At 60.6% G+C, this 17,618-nt stretch overlaps 1 protein-coding gene across 1 annotated transcript in view; it reads left to right on the forward strand.

The window, feature by feature from the left end:
- The first annotated feature begins 682 nt into the window (after window positions 1–682).
- Window positions 683–17,618, forward strand: part of CACNA1B (calcium voltage-gated channel subunit alpha1 B) — a 191,148-nt gene continuing 174,212 nt past the window's right edge. The window contains exons 1-3 of the mRNA XM_057313871.1: window positions 683–963; window positions 1,945–2,050; window positions 5,669–5,808. Coding sequence (XP_057169854.1) covers window positions 683–963; window positions 1,945–2,050; window positions 5,669–5,808 — 527 coding nt within the window. The remainder of the gene's footprint in view (window positions 964–1,944; window positions 2,051–5,668; window positions 5,809–17,618) is intronic.

A 17,618-nucleotide genomic window follows, 5' to 3' on the forward strand; every position in this document is an offset into this window, starting at 1 on the left:
GGTCTCTAAGGATGTCAAAGCCTCCAAAAGGATGGCAGGAGAGGGCCCGGGAGCCAGCATCTTCTTGGAGGAGGGCAGTGGTTGGCAGCAAGGGGAGTGAGGTGTGGAAAGAAACATGGGGAACCAGGGGCCTAACCCTCTGCAGTTTGGGCTGGAGCGTCTCACGGCTGGTGACATCTCCTGCTCCTGGGGGCAAAGGAGGGGTCCATTGGGGCCGCTCAGTTCGGCTGTCCGTCGAGGACTCCCAGCCCCACCCTGCTCCCGGCCGCAGCTGCCGGGATCAGCATCTGGCCAGCGCCCGGCCCGGCGCGAGGCGGGACGTGCAGACAGCGCACGCCCCAGCCCGGGGTTCAGCCCCGAGGCCCGGGGGCCGAGGCGCAGCCCAGAGGGCTGGCGGCCCGAACCGGCCGCGGGGGACAGGGCGGGGGCGGCCAACTGGGGGCGGGGCGGGCGGCATTCAGGCGGGCGGGGCGAGCGCGGATTGGCCTGGCGCCGCCACGTGACCGGCCCCTTATAGGGCGTGGTGCGGGCGGCGGAGTCGGGTGCGGCGGCGGGGCCGGGCGAGGTCCGGTGCGGGTCCCGCGGCTCCGCTGCTGCTCCGCTCCGAGCGCCTGGCTGGCGCGCCCCGTGCCCTCGCAGCTGGGGCCGCCGGGCCGGGGGATGCGCGCGGCGCCCGGGAGCCATGGTCCGCTTCGGGGACGAGCTGGGCAGCCGCTATGGGGGCACCGGTGGGGAGCGGGCTCGGGGCGGCGGGGCCGGCGGGGCGGGCGGCCCGGGGCCCGGGGGGCTGCAGCCGGGCCAGCGGGTCCTCTACAAGCAGTCGATCGCGCAGCGCGCGCGGACCATGGCGCTGTACAACCCCATCCCAGTCAAGCAGAACTGCTTCACCGTCAACCGCTCGCTCTTCGTCTTCAGCGAGGACAACGTCGTCCGCAAATACGCCAAGCGCATCACCGAGTGGCCATATCCTGCCAGGGGCCGGGCCGCGCGGGGGCCGGGGGACCGTCCGAGGTCGAGGGGACGGGGACCGGGCGCGGCGTCCGGCGTCCGCGCCCCGGCGGGTCTGGGAGGGGCGGCCTGGGCGGGGGTTGGGGAGAGGCCGGGGCTGGGGCGGGTCGCGTGCGGCGCCCAGTGGCCATCTTTCCCGGGGTCGGAGGAGGGTGCGACCTGGGGAGAGGCGGATCGGGGACGCGGCTCTCGGCGAGGAGGGGGCGGGGCGGGGCTCGGGGGCCCTCCGCGCGCCGCGTGTGCGTGTGTGTTTGAGTGTGTGTGCGCGCGCGCGCGCGTGTGGTCGTGGTGGTGGCGGCTGCGGGAGCGGGATGGACGCTGGGCGGAGCCCCCGTCCCTGGACTCGTCCCTTCACTCCCTTGGTGTGGGTGCAGAGCGCGCGGCCAGCCTGGAGGGCACCCGAGGGCGAATCCGTGTCTGTGTAGGTGTGAGCACCCGTGTGGACGCGAGCCCGGGCGCATGCCTGGCTGCAGGTGCTTGCGTGTGTGTGCGGGCATTACATGAACCCGGTGTTGCGCGTGCGTGCGTTCGGGACTCTGAGTACATGTATGTTCCAGTGCCTGTGTAGGTACATGTGGCTGCGTGTGTCTAGGTAGGAGTGTGCGCCTGCGCGGGGTCCTTCCTCCAGCCTCGCGCGGGGGGCTCAGTCCCCTCCCCTCGGGTAGCGAGAGCCGTGAGGAGCTGGGCGGGGGCGCTGTCCGCGGTGCTGACGGCCTCCGGGACGTGCCGAGGGGCTGGCCGCCCAGACTGCGGAGGCTCCGCCTCGAGGCGGCCGCCGAGGGTGAGGGCTGGCCGGGCGGGGTGGGCTTCCGACCGGTCATTCTCAGCCCCTCCGGAGGTGGCCTGGCCGTGGCTGCTGCACTGCGCGCAGTGGGCCTCGGCCTCCTCGCCTCCCCTCCCCCTTGGCGCCTCCTGGCTAGTCCTTAACCCACGCACTCCGTTCGAGTACATGATCCTGGCCACCATCATCGCCAACTGTATCGTGCTGGCGCTGGAGCAGCACCTCCCCGACGGCGACAAGACTCCCATGTCCGAGCGGCTGGTGAGTGTGGTGCGGCGGGGCCGAGGGCGGGGCTGTGGGGCGGCGGCGTCTTGTCCGATTTCACGACCCTTTAAGATCTGTGGCTCAGCTTAGCTTCCTCGGATAGGGTGATCTGGGTAGCTCTCTTCTCTTTGTAGTGGAGGAAAAGGAGAGAACCCAGGCAGCTAACACCTCCCTCAGGGCCAGAGGACTGGGGTAGCCAGCTTCAGCCCCTGATGGGAAGGGTGGTCTGAGAGGGGCCGTGTTAGCTAGCAGCTGTTCTGCCCCGGGCCACTCACTACCCAGTACCTCAAATGGGCTGTTTAGTTCCAGGAACTTAAGCCACGATCTAAGAAACTAAGTGAAACCAAAGGTGGGGGAGGGGCATTCATAATGGCCCAGGGAAATGTCAGGCTCTGTGAACACCCACCTTTCTGGCTGCCCATCCTTTCCTGCAGGGCTGTGATCGTCTTTGGTCCCTGTGGTATGATCCTGGGTCTAGGGACTGTCCACCTGTCCTTGAGAGTTTTCTGGCTCTGCTTGGAATCCCTTCCTCACCGGGCCCCCCCTTCATACGGGAAGCACTCCTTCCCAGGCGTTCTTCCCAAACATCCTGAATCATTTCCACCCGTTCCTGTCAAGCTCTCCATAGATGCCTGTGGTGTCCCCTGTTGCCCATGACAGTCAGAACTCCAGGGCAGGGTCTTTGGAGGGCCAGAGGGTGGTATCTGGAGCAGTGAGCCTCATTTCAAAGGTGAGGCCGTGTCCCCTAGCCTCCAGTCTTTCCTCCTGACCTGCCCCCTGTGCCTGGGCTTGGCGTAGGCTCCTAGACCTGAGAGCAGGGAGAAGAACTGGTGCAGGGGTCTGGAGAGGGGGTCTGGGACCTGGCTGGAGAGCTGCTAGAGGTCCTACGGTCCCTGAGAGACAGCCCAGCCTCTCCTAGGGGCATTGGGCATGGAGAGGAGAATCCCTCTTTCCTTGTACACTGGCAAGCGATTGGTCCTCTCCACACCTTCTTTCCCTAAGTTCAGTGGAGATAGGCAGGAGGTGATACAGGGACTATTCAGTGCTTAGCGTGGGCCCTGAACTCCCCCTCCCCGCCATCATAGGCCAGGGTGGGGAAGGGAAGACAGAGGAAGGCTGATTCGGGATGCTCACAGTTGGGCGAGGCACCAAAAGAAGGCAAGGAAGTGGACAGCCAGGGAATGGGAGGCTGCCTGGAACAGTCTTCTGTAGGCACTTGGAAGGCCAGGGAGAGGAGGGGTGTGAAGGGCAGCACAGCCATCCCACCAGGCACAAGTGGGTGTGGTCCCTGTGGGTGACTCTTGGCCCATGTGGAGCCAGACGGGGTCACTGGCTTCCTGTGGGCCCCTTGTGTGTGTTGGTGTTGAGCGTGCTTGTGGTGAGTGTCAATTCTGGAGGCTGGAGAAGAGAAAGTGAGAGCAGAGAACCTAGGCCAGGCCACAGGGCGTGGCCATACCTCCAGGGAAGTCTGGCAGGGGTAGAGCCAGAAGGAAACGAAAGGGCCACGAGATGGTGGGGGGCAGGGAGGCCAGTGTACGGTGGTCAGTCTTAGGCTTGTCCCTGCTGGGTGGCAGGCCTGAGTGGGCCAGCTGGGCATCTGGGCAAGTCTGAGCTCCTGCCTTCCAGGTGAGGGAAGGCTTGCTTTGTGGTGATGGGGGGTGAGCTATTGGGAAGACAAGCAGAATGTGCCCAGGCTGGGCCTGGCCTAGAGGCCTGAGGACCCTTGCTGACCCTAATCCTGTGTGCAGACATAGGCCTTCAGACCCTTAGAACGGAGAGAAGGCTAGAACACAGAGTGACGCCTGGAGAGGAGAGGCTGTGGCAGCTTCAGAGCTCAGGCCTGGAGGCTTGCTAGGGTAGGAGGCTAGGTGGTGCAGGTGCTCCATTGTTTGCCAACCTGGACTGGGGTGGGGCCTCCTCAGCTCCCTGTGTCTGGGGGCTCTGCTTCCCAGCCACCCCAACTGCCTAAGCAGCCTGTAGCCAGAACTCCTAGCTGGCAGTCCTACTCCACCCCCAGGCAAGCCCATGGCTGTCTGCCTACCCACTCCTCCCCAAGCCAGCCCTCAAGAGTGGGGCTGGGGGAAGAGCAGTGAGGAGAGGGATCTGGGGTGGGGCTCCACCCCATGTCCCAGCTCTGGCCTGCTCTTTTGTGTGTTCAGAAGCTTTCAGAGAGGTTGTGTTTGTTAGAGCCAAGCTGTTTCCTGGGCCAGATGTCAGCAGCCCCTTCCCTCGGGGAGAGGGGCCCCTCCAACTAAACTAGACCTAAAGCTTCCGGGGGTTGATTTCTGTCATGAGTCAGCATCTGGGTAGCAGGATGGGAGAGCTAGGCCATGATGGACACTGGGCTGACTGGGCCCCTTGGGGAGGTAGCTTCCGCCATGCACAGCTGGGAAGGCCCAGGCAGTATACCCGGTCAGATGGGGAGAGCTCTTGAGGACCAGGCTTTTTGGGGGAGGAAGGCACAGGCCACTGGCCCTCAGTGGGAGCTGACAGCAGCCACTGGGAGCCAATCTGGCCCTCCCCTCCCCTCCCCTGCAGCCCCAGGGTGGCCCGTCCTCGGGCCCTGCAACTCTGGCCCCTCTCTGGCAGGGCAGAGCCACTTTCTGAGAGGCAGTTCTCACTGTGGCTCCCTAAGGGCAGACGTTCCCACCGCCCCATTCATCTGCTTTTCACAACAGCAGCCCTGGCACACAGGTGTCCATGGTCAGCACTCAGGCCATTTCTCATGCTGACCCTCCCAGTGCATCCCCTTGATCCAGTTCCCTGGGGCTCCCCTGCACCAAGACTCTCTATGCCACCCTCCCCAAGTGAGCGATTCCCCTGGTCACTGACCACACTGTCTGTGCATGTCTCGCTGTGGCATCCTCGTCCCCGAGCTCTGTACAGCTTGCGTCCCACCTTGCTCAGCACCAGAGGGGCCTGGCCCCAGTTGATGCTCTCGGCTAAGTGACAAGATTGCTTTGCTCACACTGTTCCCTCCACCTGGAATCCCTTCCCTTCCTCTCCAGAGGCTCCCGAGGCTGGGCTCTATTTGCTCGCACCACGATTTGCATGTGCATGTTATGATTATCCAGAAGATGTGTGTTGAATAAATAAGTGGGTCCTGGGCTGCACTCTAGGGAGCTGGGACATTATCCAGGCAGCTTCTGCAGTGCTTGGAGCCCAGGATCACACCCAGATCGCCTCTGGGTTTGAGTGTGGCTCTGTTTCCAATAAACTGAGTCTTCAGCCCAGTTCCTTGACCTCTCTGTGTCTGTTTCCTTTAGAAGCGGGACGATAATAGTGCTTAACACATGGGGTGTTGGGTGGATTGCAGAAAAAGCCCACAAATGTCGTCAGCATCGCTTCCCCTGCTGCAGGGCTGTCAGGGGTAGGAGGTCCCAGGACCCCTCCCCGTGGTGACTAGGATGTCACTGGCTGTGGAAGCAGGGCCTCATTTCCTGTTAGGACAACAGGGCAGAGGAGCAAACAGGCCCCAAAGTGCCGAGTTGGAGGGGTCTGTGGGTGGCGAGCCTGAGTGGGAGGGTCAGGGCTGGGGCAGCGGGTGTGGTGTGGCTGCCGCCCGGGCCTGCCGAACTCGGGGGTGGTGGCGACCCGCTCTCTGCTTCTCCTCAGGATGACACAGAGCCCTATTTCATTGGCATCTTCTGCTTTGAGGCGGGGATCAAGATCATAGCTCTGGGCTTTGTCTTCCACAAGGGCTCCTACCTGCGGAACGGCTGGAACGTCATGGACTTCGTGGTGGTTCTCACAGGGTAGGTGGCCAGGGCCCAGGCCGTGCCCTTGCTTGGAGCTGGGGGTTGGGCAGCGGTGTCCACACCGGGCCGTGGTGGGTGCGTGCGAGGGAACGCCTGACTGCCACCCCGTGTGTGGCGATCTTGGCTGAAGGGCCGCTCGCGGTGTTCTGTCTCAGGTGAAGCTGCTCACTGCAGACCCACAGGCGTGGCCGCTGCCTCCGTGGCCGGGTTCCCGTGGGGGGGCTTCCCAGGGCAGGGGGAGGGCTCTGGGCTCCCACCTCGCCCACTCAGCCTGCGGTCTGGGGAAGGCACTCACGCACACTAAGCTGCTCCCTGCCTGAGGAGCTCCCCGGGAAGCGCGTTGTTAGTGCTCCGTGCTGTGCTTGGGATGAGCTTGTCAGCACTGTGTTGCCACAGTTTCTGGCTCCGGGAAGGTGCTTAATCAGTGTACCCTCCTCAGATGGACCCGGATTATTACCACTTTGTGATTCCCAAAGCAACCCACGCGGTCTAGAAGTTGACTTGGGGACGGGCTGGGCTGTGGGGTGCAGGCAGAGCACCTTGCTTGTCGCACCGAGCCCCTACCCTGTGGGGTCTCGGTCTCTCCACCTGCCTGGCGGGTCCTTTGGAGCCCCTGCCCTGCTTCTCTGGCCAGCAGGCCAAAGGCTGGAGCTGAGCTGTTGTTGCTTCTGCTCTGGGGGTGGGGCGGGTGAGTGCTTGGGGAATTTGCTCCACAGGACCTGTTTGCATAGCCTAGGCCCCCTGAGGCCCCACCCCAGGCCAGGGACTGCAGTCTCTTCTTCCCTGAGGCCTCATGGTCCCCGGAGAGGCTCAGGGGCCAGATCAGAGAGGAGGGGGCAGGCTCCACGGTGGCCCAGAGCGCTCCTTCCCAAGGAGGCGTGATCGTGGCCGGGGCCGCCATCCTTGTGCTGGGCAGAAGCCGCCCAATGACCCTAACCTGCCTTGGCGAGGGTGAGCACATGTGCGGAGGTGGTTTGGGCAGGAGGCACAGGAGGGGGGAGGTGAGCACGAAAGCCCCAGGTCTGGGGCTCGAGCCTCCACGGGTTTCCTGCATGTGAGAAGACACAGACTTGGCTAACTAGCTTCTGGGCTCCTGAGCCAGGCTGTCAGGGTGCCCGCCCTGTCCTGGGGACCTGCTTCCCTGTTTGCTCCACCTGCGATGGCTCAGCCCTGAGTGTGTGTGGCATGCGCCAGTGGGCGTCGCTGCCGAGGTGGCCTCTCATCTGGCGGGTGTCTCCTGGCAGGACCGCGGAGTTGTCTGGGGCTCCTCCCGCCTCGTGCTTTCCCTCGGGGCTGGAGCCCGTGGCACTACCTTTCACCAGCACCGGTGGGATGGGTGCTTCTGCAATCTGAATTAATAGGTTTTTTGCACAACTCTCTGATTTCCATTCCCTGGTTCACGAGGACTGAGAGAGGAGGGGAGTGGGGAGCCTTCCACTGGGAGATGTTGGTTTCTGCGGCATGGTGGACACAGGGGGCACTCCCTGCTCCAGGGTGGGTGTGCTGTCAGGGCACAATTTACCGAAAGCCCTCTGAGGCTTTGTGGAGACCAGTAGCCCCACTGCTGATGCTGGGGGGATGCTGGTGGTGAGTGCAGCCCCTCGGAGGGCAGGGCACGGCCGCCGGTCCGCTGGGCGCTGTGTAGGGTGTCCAGGAGTGTCGCTGCTGTTTACATCGCTCCCTTTCTCTAGATGTGAGTCCCTGAGGACAAGAATGGTGTCTTATTTTTCAGGGTGTCCCCAGAGCCTAGCATGGGGCGGGCCCCCAGGAGAGGTCAGAGAGTGTCTGCTGAATTAATGGGTTACTGAGGTGGGGGGGGTGCTCTGTGCTCTGCCCTGATGGGAGCAGGCATGACCCTGCCTCCCAGGATGCGATCTTTGGTGCTGAGTGTTTGGGCTTCTGGGAACAAGGCAGGGAGGCAGAGGAGCCCCCACTGACCTCTTGGCAGGACCCCTGGTATTCCGATAAGCTCGTCCTGATTCCGGGTCCAGGGAGCTCGTCCCTCAGTGAGGGCTGGGAGAGACCTCCCTAGGGTAGGGCACCCTGGGCTGCTCTCCTTGCCCCCTGACACACAAGAGAGAAGAGGATGAGCCCACCTTCCTGGAAGCCCCAGGGAGAGGGTCCCAAGGGTCCTGAGACCTTAATGCTGGCCCCTGACCCTTCTTTGGAGACCCCTCCATCTGCCCATGTCTTTTCTCTCTCTCTGATCTTCCCTTGCTTCTTCCTGAGTACTTCTCTCCTGCGTTCTGTTGTCCACACCCCCCCCCCCCCCCCCCCCCGCCCAGCCACCGCCTCTCTGTCCCTCCTTCCCTCCTTCCTTGGTCCTGTCTCTGTATTTCTAATCCTCTTTGCTTTTCTGACCCTTTCTCTCTCCTTTGTCCTCTCTGTCTCTGTTTCTTTCCCTCTCATTCTTTCTTGCTGTCTTCCTTTCTTTGGCCTTGTTCTGTGTCTCTTATCTGGGATGCAGAGTCTCTGCTCTCTGTGTCTGCAGGAGGAGGGCCAGGAGTTGGCCCCACTGGTTTCCAGGCTCCCTCTCTCTGCACATCATCCCCAGAGGTGTCTCTCGGTTGGGAGGGGACCCCTGGGTGGGAAGGGGCTCACGTGTGGGCCCAGAGTCATGCAGGAGACCTGCTCTGTTGCCCCTGCTTGCAGCTCACAGGGACCGTGAGCCTGGATGTGTGTGCATGTGGGTATGTGGTAGGAGGAGGGCCCAGGTCTGTTTCGGTGTGGGGAGTCCAGGGAGTTACCCTGACCCAACCCCTCCTGAGCTGAGGTCCCTGTAGGTAGCCATGGGTGGGGCATTACTTCTCATTACTTTGTTGTTTTTAATTAGGGTTTACTTAATTGGTGCTCAGAGGGCTGGAGACCTATGGCGGGGAGGGAGGGACTCTGGCTGGGGAGGCCATGTTGCTTGGTGAAGCCCAGCTTGTCCCTCGAGGCCAGCTGGGGTCCCTCTGCTTCTGAGGCTGGTGTGCCGGTCATGGGAGGAGGCCGGGGTGGGATGCGGACTCTACCCCTGCCTCAGGGGACCCTGTTACCCTCATATACTCACCTATAAACCAAGCCCAGTTCACTCTTGGCATTGGGGTCACAGCACCTAGTCCTGGCTCCATGGGAATGAGCCGAGGGGCTGTCCTGCCTACAGTGCCTCCGTCCGCCCTCTCATCCATGCGTCTGTCACTGGAGCTGCCCTCTTTTGACACTCCCCCTGCTAATCACCATTTGTTAACCATTCATCACTCATTTATGCAAAATTGGCTGAGCCTCTGCCAGGTGCTGAGGACGCAGCAGTGAACTAGACCACTGAGCCTCTGCCCTGTGGGCAGCTCTCTGGGGGGCACAGTCTCCATAACCCTACTCTGTGTATTGTAAACAGTCTTCCTAGATCATTATCCTGCACTTAGTGATGTCTAGTTGTGCCCTCCACCGCCCCCGCCCCTGCATATATGCTTGATAAGGACAGGTCTTGACCTGTGTGCCTCACGGCTACATCACAGTGCCTGGGGGTGGGGGTGCCATGAAGATCGCTCCATAAATGGAAGCACCATGCTTCAGTTTCCCACATGGAAGAGGGAGTAAGGCGTGCGGAATGTGGGCGGGGAGACTGCTGTGTGTGGGGTGCTCGGAGAAGTCCTCCATGATGCGTTTGGAAGGGCGTGAGGGGTGAGCCACCTAGATACTCAGGGAGGCTGTGGCTGGAGGTGGCAGTGCAGGACACGGGTGCACCGATGGTCGTCCGAGCCCGAGACTACACAGGATCCCTGGGGAAGCTGCCCATATGAGACCAGGGACCTGAGTTTGTAGCTGGGACTGGCCAGTAAGGTGGGTGGAGAACCAAAGAGGAAGGTGGACGGTGTTTCGGGAAGGAAGCGCTCTTCTTGAACAGAAGCAAGAGGAGGGTGCGCAGTGGAGCACGGCATCCAGCAACATGCAAGTAGGGGGTTCTTGGCGACAGTTTGCTGGGACAGGCTCTTGCAGGGATGGAGGAGGGGTTCGTGGTGAGCACCTGTGAGCAGCTCTTCTTTTCAGGGAGTTTTGTAGCAAAGCAGGCAGGAAGCTGGGGTAGTGGCGGGAGGGGGAGGTAGGGCCAGGATGAGGGCTACAGCCTGTGTGCTAATCCAGGAGGCAAGGACTAGCAGAGGCTGTAGACAGGAAGGGCTGGAGAGATGTCCTGGGTGGATGAGGGGAAGTGGGATCCAGACCCTGGTCTGTTGATCTCTAAGCTGGAAATAGGGGAGGAGCTGAGTGTGCGCTTGGGCTGGCAGGTGAGGAAGCAGGGCTGGTGCCCAAGTCCTCAGACGGTTGTGTTACCAGTGAACTAGGAAGCAGCACATCAGCTGAGATGTGGTGTGGGAAGAAGCTTAGAGGTTGATGCCCAAGGACAGGGTATGAGATGGGGAGGGAGAGGGAGAGAATGAATGGGAGGGGGGGAGGAAGGATGGATTCCCTGTGCCCGCATCCAGTCTCCCACCTCTTCCTTGGCTTTCATCTCTAGTCACATTCTCTCCTTTACTCAGTGTCTGGCCGTCCGTGCCCTCGTTCACTGGGAAGGTCCTTGCCAAATGCTCTGGTTGCTGGGGGCACGGGGGTGGCACGGAGTCTGCCTTCTCTGGGGGAGACAGCGAGCAAACAGCGTGTGCCGGGTGGGGCAGTGAAGTGCAGTGACAAGCAGGAGGCCGGGGAAGCTTGAGGGTGAGGCTTGTCCTTTCATGGGGTCAGAAAGGTCCCCGAGAAGCACCTTGAGCAGAGGAGCAGGCAGGAGGGACGCAGAGGGTAGGGTGAAGATGCAGGAGGCCATGGGGGCTGTGGGAGGGCTCTGAGGGCAGGGGCTGGTGCTGGGGTGCAGAGCTGACAGTAGGGAACAGTTACCTGTGTGGATGTGGTGGGGGGGGCGCGCTTGGACTGGGGTGGAGCTGGAGGAAGCGCCGGTCTGTCTGGTAGATTGCCCACAGGAAACGTTCTGGCACCTCCCAGTGTGGGACCCACATCTCCAGCCCGGCTGTAACTGGCCCACCTGCATCTGACTTCCTGGTGCTGCCCCCATGTCACTGCCTCCACCCTCCCAGTCCCCTTGGAAGCCCCGCCCCCACCCCTCCTTTTGGCCCTGAGGGGTGGATTCCAGCTGGCAGTCAGGGCCGGGGCAGGGGTAGGGTCCCCTCGGACCCCAGGGACATCTTCTTGCTGGCAGAGAGCCCAGAGTCCCCAAGCCCTGAGTGTCCCTGCTCCCGTCTTGGCCTCAGCCGGGTGCTTTCCTTCCTGGTCCTGGGGGACAGCAGAGAAATGTGTCCCAGCTCACACAGTTGGCTCCTCTAGGGGACATTTCCAACCACAGCTTCTCATTTTACTTCAAATTAAACTGGGATTTCTTTCCAGGACATGTAATTAGAGCTCAGGGTCCTGCCTCCCTGGACTGGGCCTCCTGTGGCAAGAAGAGAGGCTGGTGCATAGGGAGGGAGTTTGATCCTGGGCTCCGCCCTTGGCCACTAGGAGGCCTGCTGCTTCCCGTCCAGTTGGGGTGTGGACAGGCCTGCCTCCTGGCGCTGAGGAGGCCTGGCTAACCGAAGCGGTGAACTCTGGGGAGCCAAGTCCAGAGGACCCCCACCCTGGGCCGGAGGGTCCAGCAAGTACGGGCCGACGTGAGCCGTGACAGTATGTCCAGCCGTCCACAGTTCCCTTACTGTGGATGACACGTGACTTCACACGTGAATATGGAGTGACCCTGTGTCTGAGTTTGAGATGACACCATGTCTGAGTGCCCAGCAACACGGAGTCTGGACATGGGCTGCCCCCGGTGTGTGTCCGAGCTCTGGGCATTGGAGCCATGTTCTGTTTGGCCCGCTCCATGTAGGGCCTTCCTCCATCCTATGCCTGTGATCCCACTGGGGGGGTTCTGGTGCCTGGTCAGGTCAGGGGTTACCGGGGATGGTGGTGTCTCTGGTTTCTGGTCAGGTGGGGGGTTGCTGGGGGGCATCTCTATGCCTGGTCAGGTCAGGGGTTTGCTGGGGGGTGGTCTCTGGTATCTGGTCAGGTTGGGATTGCTGGGGTGTCTCTGGTTTCTGGTCAGGTCGGGGGATTACTGGGGGGAGTCTCTGTGCCTGGTCACCTCAGGGGATTGCTGGGGGTGCCTCTAGTGCCTAGTCAGGTGAGGGGGTTGCTGGGGGGGCAGTCTTTATCTGTGGTCTGGTCGGGGTTCGCTGGACTTTCTCTCCTCGTCCCCACCTGAGGCTGGAAACGGCCTCTTCAGTGTGTAGCTGGGACCAAGGGGAGGGGGTTGAGTTCTAACGAGTGGCCCCTGCAGCAGCAGAGGGAGGCTGTCAGGACCAGCATGAAGTTTCAGTCCCTCCAGGCAGCATCCATGGGCAGGTGTGGCCAGGGGTCTGCAGACCCTCCTGATGCTGTGGCGTCATTGAGAAGTCCATTCCCAGAGTGGGCTGGGGATGCATGGGCCAGAGCTGCCCTGTGCCCAGCCCCCGGTTGCCTCCCTCCTGACAGTGGCATCCTTCTGGGTCTGCTGGTCCCTGGGGACAGGTCTGGGGCCCCCCCATGCTGGATTATGTAACCTGAGGGAGGTGGGTAGGGCGGAATCCCGGCCTCCCTCAGCAGCACACGCCCCCGGGCTGGGTATTTATAGAGGACCAGCTCACTCCCCTCTGCTTGCTGCCTCTTGGTGTCTCCTCTATCCTATCCCCCCTCCCCCTTCTTCCTCTGTTTTAGGGTTCTTTACACTCTCCGGGGTCTGGAAGCAGCCAGAGCCAGGCCCCTCCTGCGCACCGCCTGCAGAACCCCCACTTCCGCCTTGTGTCCAGGGGCGTGGCTGAGGAAGAGCCCTCTCCTCCAGCCCCAAGGGCCTGGTGATCCTGGGTAGGGCAGGGGATCCAGATCGCCCAGCCTCCTGGATCTGAGCTGTGCTGTGGGCAGCTGACCCCAGGATTCAGGCTTTGGTCCTGGGGTGTCCTGAAAGTTGGCTGCGGCTAAGCATTCCCATGTGTGGTGGGGGTTGGGGGGCTCTGGGCAGGAGCCTCAGGTCAGTGTGCAGATGCTTGGGGGGCTCTGTACAACTTGGGGACACCTTTTCCATGCCACCTGACACAGCAGCCCTGAGGGGATATTTTCTCAGTCTCTGCCCAGGAGCCCCGGGCTCCGATGTGGCCAACGACTTCCTGGGCAGCTTACATCTGAGCTGGGAGGAGAGTGGGGAGCTGGGCAGTGACTCCTTCATTCTGAATGAGCCTTGAAGCCTTGGAGGTCAGACTCAGGGGACCCTCCACCCAGGGCCCACCACGTTCTTCAGGGAGGGGTGGTGGGGAGGTGGATGGCACAGCCTGGAGATATCAATCCAGTTTTGGCTAGTGGGAGGGGGATGGAGTGCCAGAAGGCAGCTTCTGGGAAGGGAGGGGACACAGCCAGGTGGGGGCTGGGCTGGGGGCTAGGATGTGCCCATGCCCGGGTCTCGTGGGCTGTCTGGCACACTGAGCTCTCAGGGGGTGGCTGGGGGGACTGAGCTGTCAAAGGCTGCTCGCCACCTCCGATCTGGGGCTGGTGGGCTGAAGAGGCAGGGCCAGAGTTCTGAGATGGGCTCTGAATTAGTTGCCAACATTTAAGAAGAAGGGGCTTTGGGGCACCCGGGTGGCTCAGTCGGTTAAGCATCTGACTCCTGATTTCACCTCCGGTCTCTACCTCAGGGTCATGAGTTTAAGCCTCTTGGTGGCTCCACACTGGGCGTGGAGCCTGCTTTAAAAAGAAGAAGGAGGAGGAGGAGCTTTTCCATGAGAATCTGCATTTCCATCTGGCTTGGGAGTGTCCCTGGGCCCCGCGGATCTAACCCCCACTCTTGGGGCTGGCTCACCTGAGCTGGTCTGTGGCCTCCTCTCCAGGCTCAGGCCTCCGTGCTCTGCTCCCCCCGGCGGCTGTAGTCCTGCCCACAGGGTCTCAGGCCTGCCCTGCCTCCATGGAGGTGGCTGAGGGCAACTGCTCACGTGTCTTGTGGCTGGTGCCCCTGCAGAGGCCACGGGAGGCTAAGCTCATGGCCTGTGAGGGCAGGACCTTGCACACAGGGCGGGTGGTGGAGCAGCGGGCCTGGAATCTCCCTCCCTCCCCAGCCCCAGGCAACTGTCCTTGCCACCCCCCATCTCACCCTGGTGGAGCTGCAAATTCACACGGAGGTGAGAGTAATGGTTGCTAATGTCTTGTTGTTAGTAGGCCTGGAGCTCGGGTGGCAGAGCAGGTGTGGACGAGGGACACCAGGGACATTCAACAGCTGTGCCCACCCACCCTCCCTGGCTCCTGGGCCCTTCTCGGGCTGTATTAGTAGAGGGACCCCTGGGATGGGCAGGGATGGGCTCTTCATGACCCTGTGCCTTCCTCCCCCGCCTGGGCCGCCCCCCCACCCTGATCTGCTGTCAGACAGACCTAGAACCCCATGGTTCCCAGGAGGTCACGGGTAACAAGTACCCGGGGGCGTCCTGCCACTCACCCCGCCAGCACCCTCTGGAGCCCCTCACTGCTGCCCCACTCTGCACCTCCTTTCCCCAGTTCTGTGTCTTGGTCTCCTCCCTGGGGAGGCCACTCTAGGAGCCCCCACCACACCATCCAATGGCACCCTCTCCCCAGAGGACAAGAGCCTGTGTGTCTGGTCTCCTGTCCTGGCTGAGGGGTGGGGACCCCCTTGTGGCTTCTCGCCATCTCCCACCCTCTCCTCCACCCTCTGGCCTCTTTGTCCTTCTCTTGCCCCAAGAGGCTCCCCGTCTGGAGCTCCGTGACGAACCCATCTCTCCACACACAGATGTGTTCCCTCGAAGGGCCGTGTGCTAGTCAGCTCCGGTGGGCGAGCGAATGCCACAGAAAGGGTGGCTGAAGCCAGAGACATTTATTGGAGACTAGAGGTCCGAGATCGGGTGCCGACAGGGTTGGTTCTGGTGAGAGCTCTCTTCCTGGCTCGTGGACAGCTGACCTCGCTGTGTCCTCACGCAGTCTCTTTTCTGTGCACACAGACCGAGGTCTCTGGTGTCTCTTCCTGTTCTTACAGGACAACCCTACAGAATTTATGACCTCATTTAACCTTATTACCCCCAAATACAGTTGTATGAGGGTTAGGGCTTCAACATAGGAATTTGGTGGTGGGGAGGACACACTTCGGTCCATAACAGACTGCGCTCAGACCCCAGGCTCGTCTGGACAAGCCTCTGTCTGTTCCCATCACCACTGTGCCCCGCTCCTAAAGTGCTCACCCTGTACTGGGAGGTTGAAAACCGGCTGGGAGGCAGGAGCCCACCTTGACCCCCATCGGCACAGGCGGTGTGACTGCTCCCGGGCGCATCTGCTACGGCTGGTGTATGTGGCTGAACATGTCCCCTGCCTCCTCTTGCCCTTCCTCTGACAGTGGGCCCTTTCTCATCCCTTGTGGGCATCTGCTCTGCGCCGAACAAAGCTGCGGCCCCGCAGGGCCAGCGAGCACCGAGGATGCCCAAGGCAGCCCCAAGGCAGGCACTCCCCCACCTGGCCAGGGGCAGGCGTTGCTGACATGGCAGGAGGTAGAGGCGTCCCCTGGGTGTGCTGCAGGCTCCTGTCAGGTGGAGACCCCTGAGGAGCGTCCAGCATCACTCCCCAGCTCTGTCTGCAGGCCTGCCAGCACCTGCTGTGTCAGCTGCTGGTTCTGAGCACGCAGTGACAGGGGAGGGGAAGGCCTCTGGGATGGGCAGGAAGTCAGAGCTTCTGTGTTCCCATTACCTAGTCAGTCCTGGGGCTCCACGTTTCCACCGAGGTACAGTCTGAGACCCACAAGCCCTGCAGAGACCCGAGGCCCAGCCTGCCCCAGCTGTGCTCCAGCCCTCCCTCACCCTCCGGTCCCTTGAGGGTGAAGTCCTTCCTGGATGGTGCATTTCCTACCTGGGGACCCAGGCAGTGTGGGTGCAGGGTGGTCACAGAGACCTCCAGATCCGTCCCCAGAGCTGGTAGCAAGAGGGAGGTGGGCAGTGCCAGCCCCTGAAACCTGAGGACAGAAACACTGTTCCGTGAGGTCCGCTATGTGCTGGCTACTGTTCCGATAGGACGGAGCTGCAGCGGTTCTGAGCCGGGGCCGCTGGGAGCTCCTCCACTCAAAGAAGGACATGTTGCATTTTGAGCTACTTGTAGGTTCTCAGTATACAGAGACGGCGGTGAGACTGAGGCGTGAAATCACAGGGGACGCTGGTGCGCTCGTGGCCCCCCCACTGGCCTCCAGCCGCGCCCTCCCTCACCCTCGGCAGTCACTAATCCATCCTCACAATTTTGGCTTTTTAAGAACAGTATAAAAATGGGATCACACCTTCTGGGATTGGCTGTCGTCACCGAGGCTAACCGGGAAGACCTGGCGGCGTCCGTGGCTCCCCCCTTCCGTTGCTCTGCTCTCCCCCAGCTTGTCTCACCACGCAGCTGCCGAAGGACACGGGTTGTTTCCAGGGTTTGAATTTAGACGAACTGGTTGCTATGCACTTTCCTGTACAGGTTTTTGTGTGAATGTAAGTTTTCTCTGGGACGAATGCCCAAGAGCACAACTGTTATCCAGAGGCTGCATTATTTTCCATTTTTTACATTCCCACCAGCAATGTGTGAATGCCTAGCTTCTCCACACCCTCACCAGCATTTGCGGTGTCACTACTCTTGTCGCAGCCCTTCTGATGGGTGTGCGGTGAGACCTCGCTGTGTCCCCTGCTGCCCAGTGGGGTGGATGGCTTTTCCTGTGCTTATTTACCGTCTGTGTGTCCACTTTGGTGGACTGTCTCTTCATATAACTGCTCATGTGCTGACTGAATTGTTTGGTGCTGGTCCATTGTCACATCGGTCGCTTGCAAATATTTTCTCCCAATCTGTAGCTTGTTTTTTCATTCTCACAAAGGGGACTTTTGTAGAGCAAAAGGTTTAAATGTGAGTGAAGTCCAGTTTACCAGCGTTTCTGTGTGTGGATTGGGCTTGTGGTTTAAGTCTGAGAACTCTTTGGCAGCCCTCAGTCCTGAAGATTTTCTCCTATGTTTGTTTGTTTGTTTTTCCCCTACAAGTTTTATTGTTTGGTGTATCCCTTTTAAGTCCGTGGCCCGTCTCGAGTTGATTTTTATATCAGGTTTGAGGAAAAGGCTGAGACGCGTCTTCTCCTCCCTGCCTGTGGATGTCCAGCAGCTCCAACACCATTTGTGGAAAAGGCTGTATTTCCTCCATTAACTTTTTTTGTACTTCTGTCAAAAATAATCTGGGCATATTTGAGTGGGTGCGTTTTGGGGTTCTCTCTTCTGTCCCACTGACCTGTGTGTTCATCTCCCTACTGGGCCCGCACTGTCTTGATTACCATGGCCTCGTTCGTAAGTCTTCAAATCACACAGACTCATGCCCCCTACTTTCTTCTATTTTCCCCCCCAGATCATTTAAACTATTCTAGTTTCTTTTCTTTCCTACAAATTTTGGAATAATCTGTCAATACATACCCAGATCCTGACAGGAATTGTGTAAAACCTGCATGTTATTTGAGAGAACGGACATCTCCATCCCGTTGGGTCTTCCAGTCCGTGAGCTTGGTCTGTCCTAGGTCTGTGCAGACCCCATTCGACTTCTTTACTTGGCATGTTGCAGTTTTCAGGGTCCAGGGCCTGCACATGTTTCATAAGATTTACATCTAAGTTCGCTTATATGTTTGCTCGAGTATAAATGGTATCATATTGTATTTTTAATTTTGGTTTCCTCATGTCCATTGCTGGTATCTATAAAGACAGTAGATTTTTACATGTTTGTCTTTAATCCTGCAACCTTGTGGACTCACTAGTTCTAGGAAATTTTTTTTT

The sequence above is a fragment of the Ursus arctos genome, unplaced genomic scaffold (assembly GCF_023065955.2).
Source record: "Ursus arctos isolate Adak ecotype North America unplaced genomic scaffold, UrsArc2.0 scaffold_18, whole genome shotgun sequence".
Classification (NCBI taxonomy): Eukaryota; Metazoa; Chordata; class Mammalia; order Carnivora; family Ursidae; genus Ursus; species Ursus arctos.